The sequence below is a fragment of the Melanotaenia boesemani genome, chromosome 6 (genome assembly GCF_017639745.1).
Source record: "Melanotaenia boesemani isolate fMelBoe1 chromosome 6, fMelBoe1.pri, whole genome shotgun sequence".
Classification (NCBI taxonomy): Eukaryota; Metazoa; Chordata; class Actinopteri; order Atheriniformes; family Melanotaeniidae; genus Melanotaenia; species Melanotaenia boesemani.
In genome coordinates, this window is record NC_055687.1 from 15528772 (window position 1) to 15552150 (window position 23379).

General features: G+C 39.1%; 1 protein-coding gene across 4 annotated transcripts; it reads right to left on the reverse strand.

The window, feature by feature from the left end:
- Positions 1-986: 986 nt before the first annotated feature.
- Positions 987-21707, reverse strand: znf574 (zinc finger protein 574). 4 transcript variants are annotated; one of them, XM_041987092.1, is made up of 10 exons: positions 21602-21707; positions 18811-18968; positions 11624-12797; positions 11290-11504; positions 10678-10857; positions 10314-10408; positions 6916-7010; positions 3771-3919; positions 3232-3519; positions 987-1986 (listed from the first exon to the last, which is right to left on the reverse strand). In XM_041987092.1, the coding sequence occupies exons 2-10, from the start codon at positions 18964-18966 to the stop codon at positions 1387-1389; spliced, it is 2952 nt and encodes a 983-aa protein (XP_041843026.1). In that variant the 5' UTR covers positions 18967-18968; positions 21602-21707; the 3' UTR covers positions 987-1386. The 4 variants fall into 4 exon arrangements, with proteins under 4 accessions (XP_041843026.1, XP_041843022.1, XP_041843024.1 ...); XM_041987088.1 differs by having other exon boundaries at positions 11624-12800; XM_041987090.1 differs by lacking the exon at positions 21602-21707 and adding an exon at positions 21395-21558 and having other exon boundaries at positions 11624-12800.
- Positions 21708-23379: the final 1672 nt, after the last annotated feature.

The following is a 23379-nucleotide window of genomic DNA, read 5'->3' on the forward strand; positions in this document are numbered from 1 at the left end:
TTCTGGGCATCAAAAAGACATTAATATTGCAGGTAAACTGCATCACCAGAGCATGAAAGTCTCATGATTTTACTGCCAGTCTAAACTATTTCATTACATTTTTTTTCTGCTCGTGTTAAGCAGCAGATATCATGAAAAGCAATCAACCAGAATATCATCTTGCATGTTTTGCTTGACAGGAAAAAAAAAAACATGTATTGACTGGTTGCTTGTTGACCCTTTTTTGAAAAGCAACGAAGAGAAGATGAATTCTTGGCATGAGCTTCAATGCGCCTCAAGAGCCCTCTATTTCCTGATGTGCTTCTCACTCTGCAGAAATGCTACCATTTCCTCATTTCAGTTACCCGCAGAATCATCAGCATTTTTGCTTCCATGACATGAAAACAAACGAAGACTGAGTGCCTCGGCATGTGTGTGCGTGTGTTTTCAAACCCCCCTGTCAGCAATCACTGGGTGGGAGACAGTCATAAACTGAGTTTTAGAAGCCTATAATGGCCCACTGCAGCGCTGGCAAAACTTATATCACATTATGCTTTTTCACATTCAGTCACAAATAGGGTCATTATTTTTGATAACTATACAGCAAGAGCTGGATAATTTCATTACATTACTTGCCACAGCATAATGCTGTGTTTGAGTTAAATCATCATAAATCTCACCATATCCCTATTATTACTGTATTTAATTACAGCCCAAACCCAAATAATAACCTAATGTGCGACAGATTATCAGAACATTAAGACTAATCTATACACACACAACTCTTAATTCATTCTCCCTTCTACTGACTGCTGAGAAAGAGAGAATAGTGGTTTGAGAAGCTGTGCAATGGCTGTTACTGAGGGCGTCTTCGTGTTTTTCTGCAGTTTGTCAAATGACAGAGGTGGCAATTTACTGCAGGACCTATAAGTCCATCCTATTTGATGGGATGGGGGCACTGCCCTTGTGTCAACCAGCTAATAAAATGATGGATGCTCACAAGTGTAAAAAGCTAAAGTGTTTTATTATTAAGAAAGCAGATAATTTTTCATTGGTGCCCAAGTGTTCCCCTAATAAACAGGAGCTGTACATACACGCTAGCAAATAACCAAAATCTAATTTCACAACTTATTTTTAAATTACTTCAAATGACTGCTCTAATATAATCTCATGAACACGTCAATTTTTATGTCATTAATGCTGCTTCAAAAGTATTTTCCCCCACTTAGACTGTAAAATTATTACTCAGGTTGGAATATTTGTTTAAAGTAGATTAGCAATCTATTAAACTATATACATACAGTATAAGATAATCATTTCAACTGTGAAACTTTTTGATTTGTCTCTATTTTCTGCTCTCTGCATTTCTTTCTTATTCCACAGTGCAGCCGTTGTTTCTAACATGCTTCAGACAGTCTCCTCCACAATGAACTCAATGGCATGTTGAGGTGACTGGCCCGTCTCCACCATAGTGATTTCACTCTCATCCATGGTGATGGTTGGAACAGAGATAGCCTGAGTTCCCAGAACAGAAGAAGGTAGGATGACAACCTGGGACGTTCCCTCTATGCCAGTGAGTTGATCCGACGGGATCATGACTGTCTCAGTGGTTCCTTCAGCTCCCTGCAGCACGTAGATGGTCTGTACAGCCCCAGCATCAATTTCTGTTGTGCTGGCCAAAGATGACAGTACTTTAGCCCCCTCCAGCACCTTCTGGACCTGGGCGGCCTCAGCTGCCTGTACCACCTGCTCAGTGGCTTCCTGGGGCAGGTCTCCATGTAGCCGGATGTGCTTGTCCAGGTTGGGGCGCGAGCGAAAGGCAGCGGAGCAGTGAGGACAGGGGTATGGCTTCTCACCGCTGTGTGTGCGAGCGTGCTCGGTGAGACGAGCGGCAACACTGAAACTCTTTCCACAGATCCAGCAGCAGAAAGGTCGCAGGCCAGAGTGGATTCGCTCGTGGTCCTGCAGATGTGGCAGCTGGCGGAAGCGCTTCCCACATGTGGTGCACTGTTGAGAGGACAGAGTGGAGAGGGGGAAAAGAGGGCTTAATGTTGTTTAAAAAAAAGAGGAAGGGTGGCATACTCAGTTACACTGTATGATTAGTTATACAAAAGAAATGCCACCAATGTGCTAAAAGTTAAACAGATCACAGCAGAAATTAAATGTTCAGTAGTTGAACCATTTCTGCCAAACAATCCTTTACTCCACTAGAACTCTAGGCCATAAACGCTCTGTCTCAGTCACAGGACCTGTGCTTCATGCAAAAAGAGACAAACATACCAAAGCTACTTTACTGTCACTTTAGCATACTTTCTGGATTATGCTCTAATTCCATACCCATCCTGTATATTTTGTAATTTTGTGTTAAAGTGTAGAGACTTTATTTTGTTTTAAAATTTTTATTTTATATTTATTGCATGCTTAAACTTATAACTTATATTGTTTTTATGTCTGCACCAAGTACCGCAGCATTTTCCTAATGATGTGAACCTGTTCACTCATATGGCAATAAAAAACCTTTCTGATTCTGATTCTGATATCTCACAACTCAGTACAGTCATCCAGCTACAGCCAGATACCTGATAACGCCCAAAGCACAAGAAAAGGATGACACAGAGCTTTACATTGATTCTCACTGGGGACACTCAAATTGAAACTCTAATATCTGTGGACACATTTGCAGGATTTTCGCAATATGTTCTGATAGAATTACTTCTCCTTTGAGTTTGTTCTTCATTTGCAAAGCAAATACGTGTGTTTCTCCAGGAGTTCATGGATTATTTGATAAGAATTAAAATTCATCCACAAAACTGACTGTGTGCTCCACAAGTCTCTGTCCTTAGCCTACCTGATAGATGTAGCCTGAAGCAAAGCCACAAAGATCAAATCATTTCCTATAAGCTCGCTGTGCTGAGAAGGGCTCTGGTGGGTCTGTAGTTGATGTCCTGCCCCGTCAAAAGATCAGCAGAGAGAGAAAGAACGAATCCCAGAATAGTAACAGGCACAGAGGGGAGCTGACAGGCCCTAAGTCAGCCCTGCCATTAATCACAGGTACATGGGAGGGAGGAATTACCCTTAGGACACAAACTGCACAAATGGCCATAGTGCGGAACCTGAAAGATGGTCACACTTATGGGCCTCTCTAGACAGCACTGGATTTCAGTCCGACATACAGGTTTTCAAGCCCAGTATAAAAAGACTGAGAGAAGCTGACTTTTAATGCAAGCAGACCAATAATCTCACACATTTTACCTCAAAGGGCCTCTCATTGGTGTGTGTCCTCATGTGAACACTGAAGGTGGAGTTGTAGGCAAATTCTTTGAGGCAAATGTCACAGCGGAAGCGAGGTCGATTTTTGGACTTGCCGAGCGTTCCTTGGAAATGCGCCAGCACATGCTCCTCCAGGGCTGAGTTGGAGGTAAATCGGCGGCGGCATGGTCTCACCGGGCATTTCAGAGGTGTCTGGCCTGTGTGGGATAATCGATGGAGGTCGAGGCCCTCTTGAGTCATGCAGCGGTGGCCACAAAGGTCACACTCGATCTGCAGGTGAAATAAAGACAAGACAGGAAAAAAAGGGGGAAAAAAAAGACATGACGAAGAAACATTAGAGGGTAATGAGACAGACATCATCCTAATCCTCTACTGGAAGCCTTTGTTAGATGTCATCACTATCACTAACCACACATTTCTTTTCTTTCCAGACTCTCAGCTTTGCACCACCAGCATATAAAATCATGCTCTAAGAGAAAAATATAACAAAAATAACACTGGGTGATTTTCTATCTTCCAACCTGTCCAGTGCAGCGTCCACGGCCCTGGCCACGACCACGGCCTGTATTCTTCTCCTCCTCTGTAGATGGACAACGCTGCAAGTGGATTTCCAGCACAGACTGGTTGACAAACTGAGACGAACAGTGAGGACATGTCGCTGGATGCTTGTCTGTATGGGAAAAGAGTCAAGTTTTAAACAGGTGGTCATTCTCTCTCCTCATACTAAAAGCTGCTGTGCCGTGTTAATGGCTAATGGCTCATTGAAGTTTGGTGAATGCTAGATGTCGCGCCAACAATCGTGTAGTGACAGATGGTTAATGGAGAAATGACTGGTGAAGGGCGACACACAGTCATGCAGCCATTTCTTTCCTGTATCAAACTATCTGCCTGTGTGTAATGGTTATTTACAATATGAAAATACAGAGACAGTTCAGTGGAACAGTATATGTGGACCATAAATTAAGGGAAGAAACATCTGGCTGTTTTATCAATTAATTCATAGATAAAAGACTATATTTTTTATATTGGATTCACAATGAAAAAAGCTATACAACATGTACTGAAACTAGCAGTAATGATGTGCTGCATTTCCCTGTGGATGACGCTGTGATTGAACCATACTAAATAGTTACTTGGTCACTGTCATTACAAAACTCAGTGCTTTAACTATTAGTTCAGGTTTTCCCTCACACATCAGGTTCATTGAACAAAAACATCAAGTAATCCAGTCACACGTCTAAAATTCAAAATCGGGAAATCTTTTAGGTTAACTGGTCTATCTAATTTCTCCCTCGGACCAGATGTGAGAGCGAGTGGTTGTTTGTCTTAGTTTGACTGGCAACCTGTCGCCTAGTTACTGCTGAGATAGGCTCCAGCTTCCCTGCAACCCTGAACTGGAATAAGCGGCATAAAAAAAATTGATAGATTAATGGAAAATCTTTTATTACGTGGAGGTTTTTAAATAGAAAATGTAAAAATAAAATAAATTACAATAAGTTTTTATTTAAAATATTGCCCTTATGATTGTATTCAATGTGCGGGATACCTGATGTGTAAAACTTTAAAACTTAATATTTAAAAAGATATAGGTTATTGATTATTTAGGTAGTTTTAAGGTGGCTTGATTTGAATAAAACAGATAGGATAAATGGATTTTATGTATGTACTTTGTTTGGGGTCCATTTATAAGTCTTTTATGGCTTTTGGGGTGACCCATTTTACAAAGCTTAACTGTGACTGAATTATCTTACACAGAATATAATACGTTTTGTAAATAAATTAAATGAAGCTTCACAAAGTTAATCGTTTCAGCCCATCACACGTATGTGCAAAAACACATCACACCAAATTAATCCCTCTCTTTGTTCACAAACTACCTGGTCACTGATCATGCTGAAAGTATAGAGGTTGAATAAAGAAAATTTCAGACTTGTATATGACCATTGTCCAGAAAATGCAGTTACATTTAGGTTTTTTAAATGTTCTTTGCTTAGACAAGTTATGTAGTAATTTGCATCCGGGCTTATAGAGCCTTTAACCCAATCAAAATGATGACAAGAAATGGTCGAGTACATTAATGAAGGCCTTGTCATGAACTGGTTTCATATGAATTAAGTCCTTTTGGTTTATATACTGATAAATGTGAGTAGTAGAATAGTTTTTATCTTACATATGCTGATTCATCAAGTCTGAAAGATTAATATTATTAGTGAGTTACAGTGAGAAGCTTGAGAAGGCTGTTTTATGGTTGAATAGCTTAAATGAGCACTACATAACTTTCCAACTTCAAAACTCTGCTTCTGGCTCATTTTGATGGCACAGTGACATTTATCATGTACATTCCTGAAACAGAATCCCAAGTCTGAGAAACCGCATCACTTGGCTCATCGCTTCATAGCAGCCCTTCGCTTTATGGCACCACATCACAAGCCGGTAACTGGATATCAACACACTGTATCGTTGCTGATTGAGAAGAGAAACCCAAGAGAATATTATCAAAGGAAGCAAGAAAAAGAAAAAGAAAGGGACAGAGCAAGCAATAACACATGAGTCAGCATTAGAGTAATACTGCAGAGAGCTCAGAGAAGAGACAGGATGCAAGATGGATGCTAAATTTAGTCGTCATTAGGAAGTACCTCAACGAGAAAATCTTCCCAAAGTTCAGTAGTTGGGTTTACTAAGCATTTATTTTTTAATCATTCTTACATTTTAGATTTTGATAATTGATTAGTGAGTTACTTGTTCACCAGGTTAACCAAACAATTGTTTTGGTGATGCAACAACAGAAAGGAGAAGAACAAGCTCTTGTTTGAAGAAAATTTTAATAATGACAATTCATTACCAGATTGATTTATCTCTATACAGCTGGTGCCCTAGTTAGATTTTGGCAATGCAAACCAAACGCTCACTCTAGAGAACCTGGCATAGAAAAAGCTGACATTGAAATTCATCAGCATCTCCAAAGGCCATCATGGCAATACTTTGCAATCTGCTAACCATCTGTACATCATATTCCATTGGGGCAATAACCCTTGTTCCCTACTGGGACCCTTTAATTAAAGCTTTAATAATGGCAGGGTCAGCCTACAGCAATGGACTGATCAATAGATCAATCTCTTCTATCATCTTTCTCAGTCGCCACACATGCACCTCTGACCTCTGCTGCACACTGACTTTTCAAGCCTAACTAATGAGGTTACTGTGCCAACAACCGCCTGAGAAAGATGAAGTGTCAACATGTTGACCCAGTTCATTTACCTTCACCTTCCCTCTCTATTCCCCATGGCACAAAAAATCAATTCAAAGTCAGTGACCTAAAGCATCAGAGGAAAAATGTACATACACCATGGATGCATACATGTAAATAAACAGAGGCCAACCAGGCGTATCAAAATCTGGTAATTTATCACTAACTTCACATTAATCAATAACAAGTAGCATCTGCAATTAGTTTCCCTTCAGCTTTCGTTTGGTTTTTTGTTTTGTTCATCACAATGTCGTCTTTTCACACCTGCATGAAAACACTTATCCAAGACAAAGACAAATAAGGTCCCGTAAAGGAAGATGCCCCCCCTGCCCAAGAAAAGAAGATCACTTACACCATTTCAGTTAACCAAAATGTATGAACTAGCTGACACCAGTCAGGCTGTAAGACTGAACTCTCACCTTGATGTGTAAGGGAGTGTAGATCCAGGTCTTTCCTGCGTTTGAAGGCCTCTCCACACTCAGGGCATGGAAACGGGTGGCTGGTGTGGAGCAATCTAGTCAAACATAGAAATTTAAAGGGACAGTCATAAAGTGAGCCATGAATTATGTCACAGATAAGTCACATTTTAAACCTAGCAAAACTAACAAAAGGCAAAGTGTACACCTCACAGGTCGAGGCAAAAACTGAAGCTAATGATTAGTCCAATTTTGAAGCTGTAAACAGTGCTTATTCACAGACTCGCAAAAGCTGTAATAAAAGTCACGTTTTGGTTTTTCCAACCACAACACTCGTAGGAGGATTACTAACAAGTATGTACTTAGCTGTACTCCATCTGAAATAAGCGGTATTAGCGGAGTGTATAGCAGCTGAAGATAAAAGAACAGCAGTAAACTGGGAGGAGACAGTTAGGACATGAAAGACTATATTTATCCATTGCATAACATTGTACCGTGTATAGCCTTAGGGGAGGAGAAAAGTGTTTGGTTGTATTCACCTAATGCTGCATCAAACCTGCTTTCACAGTATAGAGAATAAGAAAAAAATGCAGCTACTCCAGGAGTTTCTCATAAATCAGAACAAACATGGATGATGTTTGAATTAAAAAATGTATGAGTAAATATTTCATACATACAAGAACAAGTATTAGACCATACTATATGCCGTCATACCACTGTAGCTAATGTCACTATAAATGTACTCAAGAAGACAAGTGACTTAAAGCAGGATACAAGAGGTGATGTACAAGGACCCCTCAAGGTAAGAGGCCATATGATATCTGTCACTCATTAAAAACACAACAGAAATCAATAGCAGGGACGGCTGAGCTGCAGCTGGCAGAGTAAAACTGCTGTCAGGGCCAACTCTGCTTCATGCCAGGTGTTCTTTCATAAGTACGGATGACATAGAAGTAAGTCGAGTATTTACAATCTAGAGCTTAAGTGGTATTCTAATTACATGATTTGTAATTTTTATAATCAATAAATCATTCAAATCATTTGCAGGCTACAAAATTTGTGATGCTCCATACATCTTTGAAAACAAGACACTATACTGGGCAAGGCAATCAACACATTTCATTTTATACCATTTTTGGGGGCTTTAAACAATCATGAAAACACAATTGTGCAGCATTTTGTTTCACAATATAATTATTTTGATGGGCAAATCTTGCTAATTCATTTATTTAGACCTGCAAACTTTTACCCCTTAACCTGACAGAGGGCTCTGAACACAATCTGGGAAACAGTCTGGGAACAATCAACTGAAAAAAAGGCAACTGAAAGGGGACAAGCACTTTAAATAATTATTAAGGAGGTGATTGGATGAACCCTCTGTTTGTTGCTGTTCATCACAGACTTGCTTCAACTAATCAAATCAACAGAGAATCCAGTTGGTAAAATCTGATACCTGCTAAAGTAGAAGCAAATCAGATTTCCGGAGGACATTGGAAAAAGTCTGTTACACTGAGAATATCCTCCAGTGTTTTTATAATGTACCTGATAGTAGAAATATCAATGCTAACCTTATTAGAAGCTATCTTATTGATTAGAACCAGGCTATAGCTGCTGTTAGAGGAGAGCAAACGGTCCAAAGCAACTCTATCTCTGCCACCCACAGTTTCAAACAAAGTTTGTAGTCAGGAAAGATCTATTCTCTCGTAATCTTGTGCGACTGTTGCTAGCTTGGAAGGTACTTTTACACTTCCTAAAAAGGTCAAACCACAGCCAAACATTTTTTAATTTATGCCAACGTAAGGGAAAGAGAGCCTCTGGTCAACAAAATCAACTATGTCCTTAAGCTGAGGGATCATAAACACAGTGCTCTGTGGATCGTGGCTGGTTTTAGGACTTAATATCAAGAAACACACTGTGCAAGTTTTGATCCACTCTTCATTTATTCTTATTTAGCTTCCATCGGCCCAGACTTTGTTTTATTATTTTATAATGATCTACTTTTACAGGGTTCCTAAAAAGTTTCTCAGGTTTTTCTTTGAATGCTTTTTCACTCATTTCCAGTTCCGTCCTTGAACCTTACAACTTTTAGGAGAATATGTTTTCATGATTGTTAAGCCAATTAACACTGATCTATGAATCATTCAAGCATAACCAAGCATCTACCTAGAGCTACCTAACTCAACGTAACATCTTTAAGCCTTTTTATTGCTTCAAAAACACATTTGTTCCCTTTTTAGTTGCATCAATGCTAAAATGTGAAAGCTAACAGTTTGACAGAGAAAAATTTGCATAGACTAGGTGATTACCAAAGTTTGATTAGCTGAAAGTTTGACATCTCAAGATTCAAGATTCAAGAGATTTATTTGTCATTATACACAGTACAGAACACAGGTACAACGAAAATTGTTCCAGTACAACCCGTCCAAGACTAGACAGCAACAACATGTAGGCACAAACAGGATCAGGCATACTGAGGCCGCAGCCACTGACGGCGCGCCTGTGTATTAGATAAGAAGGAAAAGATAACATTGGGGGGATAAGATGCAGCTGGAGAGGATAAAAAAAATGCATCTCCACCCTGGGCCTAAGGGCCCATTATAGAGATACAAAAAAACATCTCAACACAGAGACAACTGGACACAAGACCAAATTCAATCATACAAACAGCTTGTTTCTTTGTTTATGTTTCTATTTTTGATTGTACGCTTTAATACATAGTATTATATGCATCTATTTTCTGTTTCCCTTGTAATGTATAAAGAAAAAGCGGAAGCCTCAAGTCATTTGTACAATACAACAAGTGTTTTTCTGATTTTAACCCTCCAGAACGCTTATTTTAAGATAAACTATTTAATAGTCAGTGCTATTCCACAGCATTCAAAATCTCAAGTGTATTGTCTTGCTCCTATAAAAGGTATGAAATCTGTAAATGCATCAGTTCATCCTAAATTATTATTTCACATGTTTACACAATAGTTTACATCTTGTCCCCTTGCTCAGTCAGGAAGGACAGGACCAGGCTCGTCCACCTTTCAAGTTATCATCGCCATCTTAATTTGCTCGCTCTCTGTCTGTCAATCATATGTGGCTGAGTCTCAAGGGCACCCAGACATCTCTGTACATTTGCTAAACAGCTTAAGGGTCTTGCTCAGTAGTTGGTTACGGCTCAGCTCCTACAGCTGCTGGCAAGAGGGAGGGAGGTTATCTAAATCCGTTCCTGGTTCTGTAATTCCAATGCAATATGTGGTAATCGGAGATAGAAAATGACTGAATACTGACAACCACCTGACATGTGGTTATTTCCATCAATATCTAGGAATACAAAATATTACCCCCCCCCCAAAAAAAGACAAAAAGAAAGGAAAAAAAAGGCTAAAATAATATTAGTAGAGTAATATTACTTGTGATGGTTCAGCTGATCCTCAGTGTTAAACCGTGAAGGACAGTTAGGACAGGCGAAGAGATGAGCTGCTCCCTCACTGTCCAGAGCACACATCTGCAATGTGGGACACAATAGTCAAGATCAATTTAAAAATTAAAAAAAAAAAAAAAGTGATATTACTCCAAGTTTCCTACTGTTAACATGAGATACATACGATTCTTAAAGTGAGAATCCTACAAACAAAATTCACTACCAATAAATTCAGAACTGAATGTACTTTTATGTAAGGTGGGCATTTTTATTCCTTAAATCTTTAGCTGAGATTTTGGAGCTTAGTATTTAATTTAAAAATTATATCAACGAGAAAATGGCGGACACTTTACTGGTTTGCGTCCCCGTTTGCGCTGAGGATGCACTGATGTGTGAATGAGCTGGTGTCTCTTCAGCGTAGCTGCCTGGGAGAAGTTTTTGCCGCAAACATCGCAGCAATAGGGCTTGTTGCCTGTGTGGCTCATGCTGTGGCGCAGTAGGCTCTGGGAATTGGTGAATGACTTTGTGCACACCTTCAAAACAACCATCAGGATTAGTGCCATAGCTATAATTACAGCAGTTTCAAGTCCTTCCAACAAGAGAATAGTTACATTTGTAAAAGGAAACTGAGTGCAAAAGCTTAAGGGTCCTCTGGACAAATTACTTTTTGTTTTTTTAAACACAAACCAGCATAACATTTTCCTGCATTTTCTCTTACAACAAAAAACAGCCTTTTAAAACCCAAACTGTGGGTACATTTGTTCCAATTCAAACTTTTTAAAACAATTACCATTATATGAAGACACCAGGGAACTTGTTAAATATAATACAGCTGAAAAGTTACATTTTGTTAGCCATCACTTCATAGAATTACATTATGTGGTTAAAGTTATCTGTAGGACATGACTAATCTTACAGTTAATCATTCAAAATCCAAAAGAAAAGATTCACTTTCTGATGCGCACCTTGCATGTGAAGAGCTTTTCTCCGGTGTGGCTGTAGACATGAGTGCGAAGGAAAACACGTCGGGTGAAGGTTTTGCCACAGTAAGGGCAAACATGGGGCAGTGGCGTTCGGGCCCAGTCCTGTAACAGCTTGGCAGGTGGAGGGTGATTGGTGTTGTCCGACTCTGCTGCAGTGCTTCCCTCTAAATCTTCTTTAGTGCCTGAACCTTTGTTTCCTGACATTAAAAAAAAATAATAAAGAAAGAAAGAAAGAAAGATAGATCTATGAGACCAAAGCGTCCTAATGGACCCATCCCCAGACGCTCTATTTTTTAAAATATTGAATTCCACTTACCTTTTAGTGCATTAGCACTCACGACCCTAAAAGAAGGCCTGCTTCTCTTATGAAGGGGGGAACCAGATTCACCAGCAGAAGGGGACTGCACCCGCTTTGTACCCTGTGCACCATCTTCAAATTTAGAGGCGGCTGTTTCATCACCAATTTCAGTCCCATCTTCCAACTCCGTGACTATCGTGAAGCGGTGCAGACGCCAGTGGTAAAGGTACTGGGTTGTGTTCATGAAACTCTCCCCACAGTAGGAACAACAGTGCAGGGGCTCACTGAGGTCATGCTGCTTCTTCCGATGTGTAACCAACCCTCCCTCGTCACCAAAGCTCTGTCCACACTTGCTGCAGAAGAACAATTCAGGCTGGGTGAACGTGGAGGTAAAACTGGTGGTGGAAGGTGTGGCGTCATTTCCATCCGTCCCATTGCTCTGGTTATTAACTTCCTCTGGTGTCACTTCAGGAACAACTACGACCTTTTCTTCGCCCTTCTGCCTGTGTTGCTTGCGATGATAAAGGAAGAGGGTGGTATTGAGAAAGCTTTCTCCACACACGGAGCAGCGGTGCAGAGCTTCCTCAAAGCCATGTTGGGTCTTGCGATGGGCCACCAGCTCAGACACCAGGCCGAAACATGAGCCACAGTCCACACATAACAGCACTGGCTCAGGCTTAGGCTTTTTGTTTGCCCCTCTCCTCCTGGGAGATGAATCATCTTGATTAGAAACTGAAACAGCCACTTCAGCAACATGAGCATCAGGGCTTTGGGACGAAGAGGTCTGTACACACTCCTGCGTCTCTTCCTCTTCTGTATGTTCATCCTCTGGCTCTGGTTTTAGATGTTTGCTACTTTCAATCTGAGAAGGAGAAGGCTCATCTGGATTTAAGGGTGCAGCAAAGCTCTCAGCTGACGAGATCTCTGGCTCAACCTGTGAATCTGGGTTTGACTTGTTTTCAGAAGCAGCTTGCTGGCATGTCTCTTCTTTACGGTGTTGCTGCCATAGGTCGAGGCTCTTGAAAAGTTCATCACAATCCCCACACTGGTAGAGGATTCTGGGCTGATCTGATGCTTGCGTTTCAATTTCTTGAATCTGACTGAGTTCGCTGCTAACCTGCTGCTCAGAGGAATGTCCTGCGAGGACTTCAATCTGTGGGACTGAAACTGTCCTGGATATATTTATTACTTGTTGCTGCAAAGAAAAGAGAAAAAAAAAAAACATTTCAATCACTCACCTGCCTTTTCCTGTTTTATATGTAAATAAATCTAACTGTTGCTTGTAAATTCAATTCAAAAGCAGTTTTAAGGCAATTCAACCTTTGATGCTTTTTGTTGTTCTTGTTGATCTTTTTTATTCCTTTTTTTTTTTTTCTGGCAGATGAGGGATGGGAGTTCAGTGTCGGGAAACTCAGGTCAATTAGAGCAGCATGAGTTAAGCGCCAGGGTTCCTCTGAGAGCTCCAGCCGGCCAAGATAAGGCCTCAGCCTGGCTGATAACTATCAAAAGGCCCATCAGGGTTAAATGGGTCACTCCACAGGGTTTTAAATTTGCTCCCTCTGTCCATTTGGATGATAAAAAAAAACCATCAAGGTCGATGTTAAAGGAATCTGGAGCAAGCTCAACCGCAGCAACTCAACATGACTCGCATACTGTAGGTGTGTGGTTGGCTAAATATAGCATTAACATAAATTTTATGTTTACATAAATATAAACTGCATGAAAACAAATAAACTAAGCTGTACCAATACAATTACTGTTTATCTTCAACAGCTCACATGCAGTTGTGTTTCCCTTAAAACAGTGCATGCCAAAAAGAGCCCTGACAAACGTTCATTAGTTGATAAACCAAAATGATGTGTGTTTGGTTGCTTTGTGTAGCTCCGTTCCACAGAGCTGTTGTTACTGATGTAAAGTGAACACTGTTGCTATTAGAGCCTCTTTTAATTACTGCAAAACAAATAATTAAAGGGCAAGTCACACAAGCAAAAAAAAAATGCAAATGTAAATTTCAAACTGCCTGCTGAGCCATCTGACAGCAGCGATATGTCATCCTACACGCCTTATTTGTTTTTATGTGCATATCACCAAACCTGAAAAAAATACATACAAGTAAATAATACAAGCTCAAATACAGATTTTTTTTAAAATATTCATATCTAAAGATTAATCGTATGTTGTGGCTTTTACTGGCGATTTGCACACTCATGTAAACTAAATTTTTTTCATTTTTAAGATCCGGTGGTTTGTTTTTGCATTTTCTCTTGGTACATAAAATTTATAATTACAATAATTATAAAGGAAACTTAAGACATTTTTGTTAAAACAAAAGATTTGGTTAACAAAACAAATCAAACTCCCATTTTCTTTGATTATGATACAGATGGGGAGAAATATTTCTTGTTCAAAGTCTCATTTATTTTTACAAAAAATAAGTGAAATTCGGTACATTTGTTTTTCAATAAGCGTATAAAGGCTTACATGTGAGCCAGACCCGTCTATTATCACTAAATAAAGCTTTTCACACCGTGCATGAGAGATCCAGAAGCTACGTTACCGTACAACTCTAAATTTTTAGCAGATTTGTCACTTTGCCTTCAGATAAATGTGGCCACTTTCCTCAAACATTTTTTTAATAACTAGAAAAATTGACCTCATCCTCCTTTAACCCTTTTAGAAAAAAATATCTGATGTTAATCTTCAGTCTTATATAAATTATAGTTTCTTTTTTGTCTTAATTTTACAGGACTTTGGTTCTCATTATCAGACATATATCAGAAAAGCTCAAGCCACAAATGCATTAAAAAACATTGACTTTGATTGAATTGAATAAATCAGATTGTCTTTACTTTTGTTTCATATTGCAATCAATAATAAATGACTTAATCTGTTTAGTTTTAGTCAATGTACAACTAAATCTGGACCTAAAAGTGTAATGTCATGACTAAGTGTTCTATTATGCTAAAGCTTTGGTAGAACAAATACTGGAAACAAAAAGCCCATTTACCTAAGATTAACAACATGTATGAGTGGGTGTAAAATGACCCAAGCTTGAAATTGTCCATTAAGCAAACAGCCTCACTAAATATTTCCATTTGCTGATTTAATGCAAAACAAACACCTTGAAATTATTTACTGGCACATCAGACAATGTTCAAGTTCAGTTTGTTACAGAAAAGGTTATGGAGCTCTTTTACTGCCTGATACAAATTTAACAAAGGCAAGCATGTCACTCACTGAGCTCTTGCTTAAAACAGAACGGCATCATTGGCCAGAAACAGAACTGTGAGTCTTACAATGTAGGATGAACAGCTGCACCCCTCTAAGAAAGATTTATTAACTGTCTGCAATGCAGGGGACAAATTACAACTTATGTCTGCAATGGTCGTTTGTAACTGAATGGTTTTCAACCTGACTGGCTATAACCAGTGATCACCCAATCACCTATTTCATTCTGTACAGAAATGAGCCACAGGATGGTTCACATTACTGTCATACAAACACAGTAACATTAAACCCACACACTCAAGAAGTCACTGTTATTTAGAATTACAACACTGTTAGTGTGTACTGGCAGATACCAACATCAATACAGTCAACAAATGAAATTAGACTGGCGTACTATTTGCTACTGAGCGCATATTGACATCGGCCTTTTTGATCTGAATCCTGGTCTGTTTGCTCAGAAAGTCTGCTTCGTACTGTGCAAACAAATTCTAATTCGAAATCAAAGAATCAGAGCGGACTCAGGCCGCCCACAAACACAGATCTTTGTAGGTGGACCGACTACTGCTTGAAGTAGACCAAATACAAGAAGCAGATTCCAAAAAAGAAAGCATTGTGGGTAAACACAACCAAACCTTAAGTGTGTGTGGGGCGTTAGGCAGCTCTGGATGGGACGAATGACTCACAGTGAGACGCGGAAGAAGTCGGTAAAAGTTCTGATTGAAATCTGAGCTCAATACCAATAACTCAGTACCGCTAGGATCTGACTCAGCTCCATATATAGCTGTTATGTAGTAGAAACCGAAGTTGTTCCACATTAACAGATAGATGAACGAGTTTTCTTCTCCGCTGTGTGTCACATCTGTGTGCCGTCTCTGGCAGTAAGTAGAATACGTTATTTAAAAGGTCCAATTCATTTGAGTAGTGCAGCGTGAACACAGAAATTTTCCCCTGGGAAAGAACACCCCACCACCACCGCCACCAACTGAACAGGTGTGAATGAATCTGGTGTGAATGCACCCTTACACTACATAATCTCTGTCACAGGTAAAATAGAAAAATTGGAGATTAAATGCATCAATGTCATCACTAATGGTTTTTTTGTGTCCAAAAAAAAAAAAAAAAAAAGAAGAAAAGTACTCTTTGAACAAATAATGCATGGTGCCATTTAAAGGCTGATAAAACATATCTGTCGCTGATAAGTTTTCTCAGCTAATCTGCTACAGGCAAATGAGCCAAAGCGTTAATTGCAGACCACAAGCCCAAATATAATTTGTGTGCATGACAGAGCATATACAGCATAAGAAACCAATTACTAAAGAAAATGTTTGTATAGGTAGTAAATCACAGCTCTCGGAAGGTTTGACAAAATCAGAAGCTTCATGTTAGACAGCAAAACAAAACTGTTGTCTGATCAGCTGATTAAACAAAATCAACATTACCCAAGAAAATTGCAATGTGTGAATCTCTAATCATAGGTAAAATTATATGAGAAGCAAAGAAAGTTAGAAGGGGGTGGGGGATTGTTCAGTCAGCTCAGAATGGTTTTTTATAAAAAATAAATTACCATAAAATTTCATTTCCGACTTGTTGAGAGAACAATTTTAAGAAGACATCTTTACGACACTCCTTTGCAGCGCTGCACTGATTTGAGCAATTAACAGCTACTGTTTTACATCGATGTGACATTATTTAGACAGAAGTTATGATAGCTAATGCAGGGCTTGCATGTCATAATCCCACTTACGGCAAAGCATGAGCCAAGAAGCCATAAGGTACGTGGTTTTTATAGTATTTGTCCAGCTGATTCATCTATGAAAAAGCCAATGAGTGATCCATCAGGGGAAAGAGTGGCACTGACTGAAGCATTTCTCATGCCCCTCTTCCTGCTGGCGACTCAGAATGCAATCTGTCAAGAGTGTCACAGTGCTTTACAGACGTGTGTTGAAGACTGTAAAGGATGGAAGTCCAGGCACAAGCTTAGAAAGCCAAGCCCTACTGCTAAATGACGGCCAATGACTGCTTTTAACCTCGAGGGCTTTCTGAAGCTGTTATAACGGAAAAAAAATAAAGTTCTCGCTACACCGTGAAACATAGCTTAATATGACAGAGTTAAACAAAAACAAATTAATTTTACAACTTTGAGACTCTGCAGTAAAGACGGTGTTTTCATGGTAATAAATGCACTCCACAGGAGGATTTTCTAAATGGAGCACATCAGACAAAAATGCTGAATAAATGAATTATGTAAAAATCTGCAGCACACATATGCAAATTCAGTCAAACAGTGTATTTCTATACCTGAAGAAACAGTGATGGGAGAAAAACAAACTCACACTCAAAGTACAATCTCCCTCACAGAAGCAAAATAATATGATCGTCACCACATGACAAAACAACAGATTGTTCATTATAACTGAGGCATGAGGAACATGCCTGTGATTCATCTGACCTCGACAGATATCATGTAAATGTGCCATCGTAGACCTCAATCTGGCCTGGACTCTAGTCACATCCTTCTCTTCTGCTCCTAATCTTTTTTGCCTTCTCTTTCTGTGACTCAACCAATTAAAGCCTAAAAACAGAAAGCTGTTCTTTCTCATATTTCATGTTTCTATTCAGATGTCTTTTAGCTCCTGGCTTGAAAAACAATCTCAACCAGCGGCTGATATGTCTAAACATTTCAAAGCTTTTTCGAATATTACAAATTTGTTACAAAATATTCTAAAATATAAAACCAAAGACGATTTGTTTTCAGCACAGAAATGCATGTTACACCTGTTTGCCTCATTAGTGACTCATTACTCTGATGAACAATGTGATAATGTGGTATTCTGTCATTATTTTAGGCAGAGAGGAGGACAAAATAAACAGATATTTAAATTACCTGCTGGCCTTAATACACAGCCATTGTCAGCTTATTACGGTGGACACCAGGCTCCTAAATATGTGCAATGACTCACTTACAGATTTTTGACTGGAAAATGATTTCCAGTAAATTGTATGCAAAGGTACATGTTGTGGTACAAATAAATATTGAGAACCGCTCTGGTCATTTTAGAGAATGATTTTATGTCAAAATAATAATAATAAAATTTAATGACATCCAACTCAGCATCAAAATGCTTATGAGGGTATCAAATGTCAATACGTAAAAGTTTTAATCAACTGTAACCTATGAAAAAGGTTTTGTTGTCAAAATGGGAGGAAAAAGAAGCAGGTTAAGAGTAAAACTCTCTTGATTAATAACTGCATAATGTAACTAATCTGTCAAAACGGGCCAATAAAAGACTTGTCTCATATAATTCCGCCTTGGTCCCCAAAATTTTAAGTGACAGACTTAAAACTTACCATAATAATACAAATAAAGTACATGACCAGGAAACGGAGTAACAGCTTTTCTGTCCAGCATCTGTGACCAGCAAACTGACAAATTTAAATGTTAGGTTTCTCTGCTTGACATACATTTTTCTTTAGGCTTTTCTTCAAAACATATTTTAGTCTCAGCAATGTTTACGCAATTGAATAAATGGATAAATAAACTATCATGTCAAGGAAAAATTACACAGGAATGAATCATTATTGGCATGTATCGTTTTTTTTTTTTTATTTCCTAGTAATCGCTTTAACGATCTCATTAAATTATGTGTAAGGTACATATAATATATTAATATATTAATACGCAGCAACACTTTGACTTGAACTACTAAATATTTCAAAGCAACGTAAGTGTTTAAGTAATCAAAATATCAAAGGCGCTATCACTATAATGAGTAGCAAAACACTGTTACTTTATGGCTAAAGATGAATTTGTCAACTCAATGTCACTGAATCAAAAGCTTTTATGAAATCATGAAGTTGGTCATTTATGGTGCAGTGCCACAACACTTACATTTTTTTTCTTCTGCTCCATGTTTCAGAGCTAAAATCCACATCAAAGGTCACAAAAAGAGGAAAGTGTTGTATGTACCAGTGTTTACCTGTGCCTGCAGCACTGGAACTGTCACAGGGGTGGTTCCAGATGTGCCGGATTGTTCCTCTTCAGCAGTGCATGTCAACTGGTGCTTGAGGACTTCTTCCAGGGTATTAAACTCCTGGTAGCAGGGGAAGCACATGTACACCGACGAAGTCTCCATGACTGCCAGGAGATTAGATGTTAGAAACATTTCATGAGAAAAGCAGCAATGCAAAACTGATTTAGATAAAAGGTGCAACAGTTCACAAAATTAATACATGCTTTGAATATGTGAGTAAGATCACGACGTGAGCCTTATACAAATCACTAATGCAATATGTTTAAAGTTAAGTTGTGAACATTGCCCTCTCCTGATGAAAAGAAGTGTCTGCATATATTAAGGAGGCAGTCTGGACACAGAACCAGGATTCCCTGAGGCTGCCAAGATGACTCATCATGAGCTGAGCTTGCGCTAATTGTTATTTTCACCATGCAGGTTGCTGCTCAGGTAAAGATCTCAGTCTGTCTCTCTCTCTCTGCCATTTCAAGACCTGAGCTGATGTTTAGCTACAGCATCAATTAGGTATGTATTGTAATTGGACACATCAGAGGTGCAGGTCTGGCACATACTGCTGCTGCTGAGTGCAACAAAAGTTAAAACGCAATTTTTGCAATCCTTCCCACTCACTGGATATCAGTCAGACATACTCCTCAAAGCAAAACAAAAAAAATAACCTACAAAGACTTCTTTAACTGTAAAACCAATTGTGGCTCGTCTTCTAGCTTGTAATCTTAATGGGTAAATAAATGTTAAACATGTGACAAAGTTGGAAATATTCTCTCATTACCTGCAACTATCCAGCTTAGCCTGGAGCTGGCCCAAAGTTTGTTCCAAATGCACATTAAAATCTTTGGAAATGGATAAAAAATTTATCGCTTTTGTTTTAGTACAGGTCACTTGTCAAAGGTTTTTGCATTGTAGAATATTAGCCAGGTTTTCCAAAACATTAATAAATAGTGCAATTGTTGGAAATACCTTGCAGCTGCAATTTGGTGATTTGGTAAGTACTTGCAAAGAAACAAAGTTGTGAGATCAGTTTATGAAGATTAGACCCACTACATCTGTTGCAGCCGCAACGACCACCATCTTGTTTTTGTTGTTTGTTTGTTTTCTTTCTTTCTTTGGTATTAGTTGAACTGACATTTGTTTAACTTTTTCCTACAAATTGAAGAAAACCGCTTGGGTCTTGATTTTTGCCATAAAACAAAAATGTGCCTCCAGTAATGAAGTTTTACTTGGCTTTGAAACTAAACCCATGACCTAAATGCCAGCTGATGCTTACTATAATGCAGTTGGTTGAATGTTATGGGTCCCTTGGTAAACTGTTTGTACCATTAAACCAGACATGAAACCATAGCAGGAGGGAGAATGTGGAAAATAACATTGCAATTGAAAAAATAAAATGAAAAAAATAGTGAGGGAGATGTTATCTGTCTGCAAATACATAATAATCACAGACAAATTAAGTTATTAATAAAAATGAAATCATTAATGTCTTTGCAATACATACATGCTTGGTTAACTGGTCACTCTAAATTCTCCCTAGAAGTGAGTGTGAGCGTGAATAATTGATTGTCTCTCGGTGTTGGCCCTGCTGTGGACTGGTGATCTGTCCAGGGTGTACCTGCCTCTCACCTGCGAAATGCTGGGTTAGGCGGCAGCTTCCCGTGACCCTTAACGGACGACGCGGTACAGATAATGAATGTTTGGATAGAAATTATTCATTTCTATCAGGCTTTGGTGTAATTACTGACCGGCCTCAGGAAACATTTTACCTAGTGCAAATGTGAGGTTCATGGATGTGTTTTTATTTTCCTTTTTCAACGATCCTAAATGTAAAGAATAGGCCTTATGTGTTAACTGTAATTGTAGGCAATGTTTAATTTGTTTTTGTGTATGTGTCAAATTAGCCCGGATAATTGTAACATAGAGTTTAAAAAATAAACTATACCACCATCATGCTAATTTGTAAAGGAGTACTACACTTTCATCCGGTAACAAAATAACAAGACATTATGTTTATCTTTTTTTACCAGCAGACACAAACAGCTACTGCACTTTATAACAAGATCATATTGAGCTATGAGGACTTTCGCGTTGCTCAAAACACTGTTACTTAATGGAGGATGATCCAAGGATAGCTAACAGTGTTTCCTGTAGGGGCAATCTGCTGTTGCGTCACATGTAAAATGTTTAAATAAATACATATCCGTTCCATTACGTGCTAGTAAAGGCAAACCAAAAGGCTTATGTGAATATGTTTGCTGGTTATGTCCGACAACCAGAAAGCACGAGAGCTAAATAGGAGCTAGTCAAAACTAGCGGATAGCCGCTAACAAGACAGCGGTTATATGTGTTGGGCAGCGTTGCTAACATGCAATCATGGCCATCTTTTTAAAATGGCTAACGCATCCACAGCGTGGCAGCTAGTTTCTTTGCTAGCTTGGGTGCTAGTAAGACCAAATATATTTATTCCCTATTTGCAGGAGTCGAAGCAATGTTAGCTAAATACTACACCCGTTTAACCACTTGGACCAGTGGTGCTTACTTTCCGATAGCAAGGAGAAGAAGAAGAAAAGACTCAAGGAGGGCGGGATGCGCTTCTTCGGTGGTATAATGGCGGCTACAGACTAAAAGTTAACATTAGCTGTCTCCCCCCCGTTGAAATCCTCCATAGGTAAATGTCGGGGAATAATATTTTACGAATTTAGTAGGACTTATGCAGAATTAGTTAAATTAATTCAACAAAACTCACCGTAATCATACGTTACTGGTCGAGGGGGATATAGGACAACTTCGGTTTTTTTGCATGTTAGAAGGCTCGATCTGATTGGCTGAATCTGTCACTTCGTACACCAATAGAGTTTAACTACACAAAATACTGGGAATTTGTAGTCCAAAAGCGCGCCAGCAGCAAGTGGAAAATACTGAAGGGTAGTAGTTCCGTTTAGGAATGAATTTAAGTGCGGTTTTGAGATACCTGTACACTAGTCTAACAACTCATAGGCCAAGTCAGGAATAAACTGAACTTAATTTGAACAATCATACTGACATTAGGACCAGAATCATAATTGGAATTTATTGCCAAGTGATTTTACCCATACAAGGAATTTGTCTTGGGTGGTGGTTTAAAAAAAAAACAGAACAAGAAGAATGCAGAAACAGACAGAACATAAACAGTATTTACAGGGCATAAAGTATAAAGGTATTTTAAAAAGTACACATCTAAAATAAAATGTACATTGCACCCAACCTCCCATCTCCCCTGGGTAGGTTGGGTGGCTGTTCATCTCAAACTCAGGTCCTCTACCAGAGTCCTGGGAGCTTAAGGGTTCTATGCAGTACCTTAGATATTCCGAGGACTGCGCTCTTCTGGATGGAGATGTCTGAAGTTTTTCCAGCTATCTGTTAGGGCCACTTCTCCAGTGTGGGGGACTCGGCCCCCAGTGCTCCCATGACCATTGGTACTACTGTTGCCTTCACCTTCCAGGCTTTCTCCAGCTCTTCCTTTGGTCCTTGGTATTTCTCCAGTTTCTCATGTTTACATTTCCTGATATTACCAATGTTGGGGATGGCTTCATCAGTCAATACAGCTTTCCTTTGCTGCTTATCCATGATCACAATGTCCGGTTAGTTGGCCACTGTCATTTTGTCAGCTTGTATCTGAAGTTCCACAGGATCTTAGCCCTCTCATTCTCCACCATATTGGGAGGTGTTTCCCATTGTGAACTAGAGGTCTCCTGTCCATATTTTGCACAGATGTTTCTGTACACTATGCCAGCTACTTGGTTATGGCGTTCCATGTATTCTTTGCTTGCCAGTATCTTGCACCCTGCTGTGAGGTGCTGGGTTGTTTCAGGGACCTGTTTGCATAGCCTGCACCTGGGGTCATGCCTGGTGTGGTGGATCTGGGTCTTGATTGCCCTGGTACTCAAGATCTGCTCCTGTGCTGCCATGATTATCGCCCATGTGCTGTCCTCCAGTCCAATCCTCTTTAATCATTGGTAGGACTTGTTCATATCTGCCATTTCAGCTATCTGTCGGTGGCACATCCCATGCAGGTAAATCATGGTGCAGAGAGAACAGAGGCCCCGCAAAGCAAGATGGGAAATATGCAAACGACCTACCCCGAAGTTCCCTGCAACTACAGATGGAGGAAGTGTATAGTGCAACTATTATGACTACATTGAGGCACATAATGTCCGTAGTCAGATGTTGAATGACAAAAATACAAAATCATTACAAGAAGAAAAAAATATCAGACTATTTTATTTCTATAGCACATTTAAAACAGCAAGTTGATCAAAGTGCTTCACAAGTAGATGTGATAACAAGTCACAACAAAATGAAATATTAAAGCAAACAAGTTAAATCAAATGACTAAAACAAGTTAATACACAGAGGCACTATAATAAAAACATTAAAATACAAATAGAAAAACTTGATGACACTCAAACTGAACTAGAATTAAAAAGAGCTTTCAGACAGGATTTAAATGATTATGTAAAAGAACCTCAGTAACAGAGTTTCTTC

Coding starts and splice junctions, on each gene's coding strand:
- znf574 (XM_041987088.1), bottom strand. CDS start 18,966: ATGGAGACTTCGTCGGTGTACATGTGCTTCCCCTGCTACCAGGAGTTT. Junction 3,920..6,915: donor ACACTCCCTTACACATCAAG/GTGAGAGTTCAG, acceptor TTTCCCATACAG/ACAAGCATCCAGCGACATGT. Junction 1,987..3,231: donor CCAATGAGAGGCCCTTTGAG/GTAAAATGTGTG, acceptor TCCTCTCAACAG/TGCACCACATGTGGGAAGCG.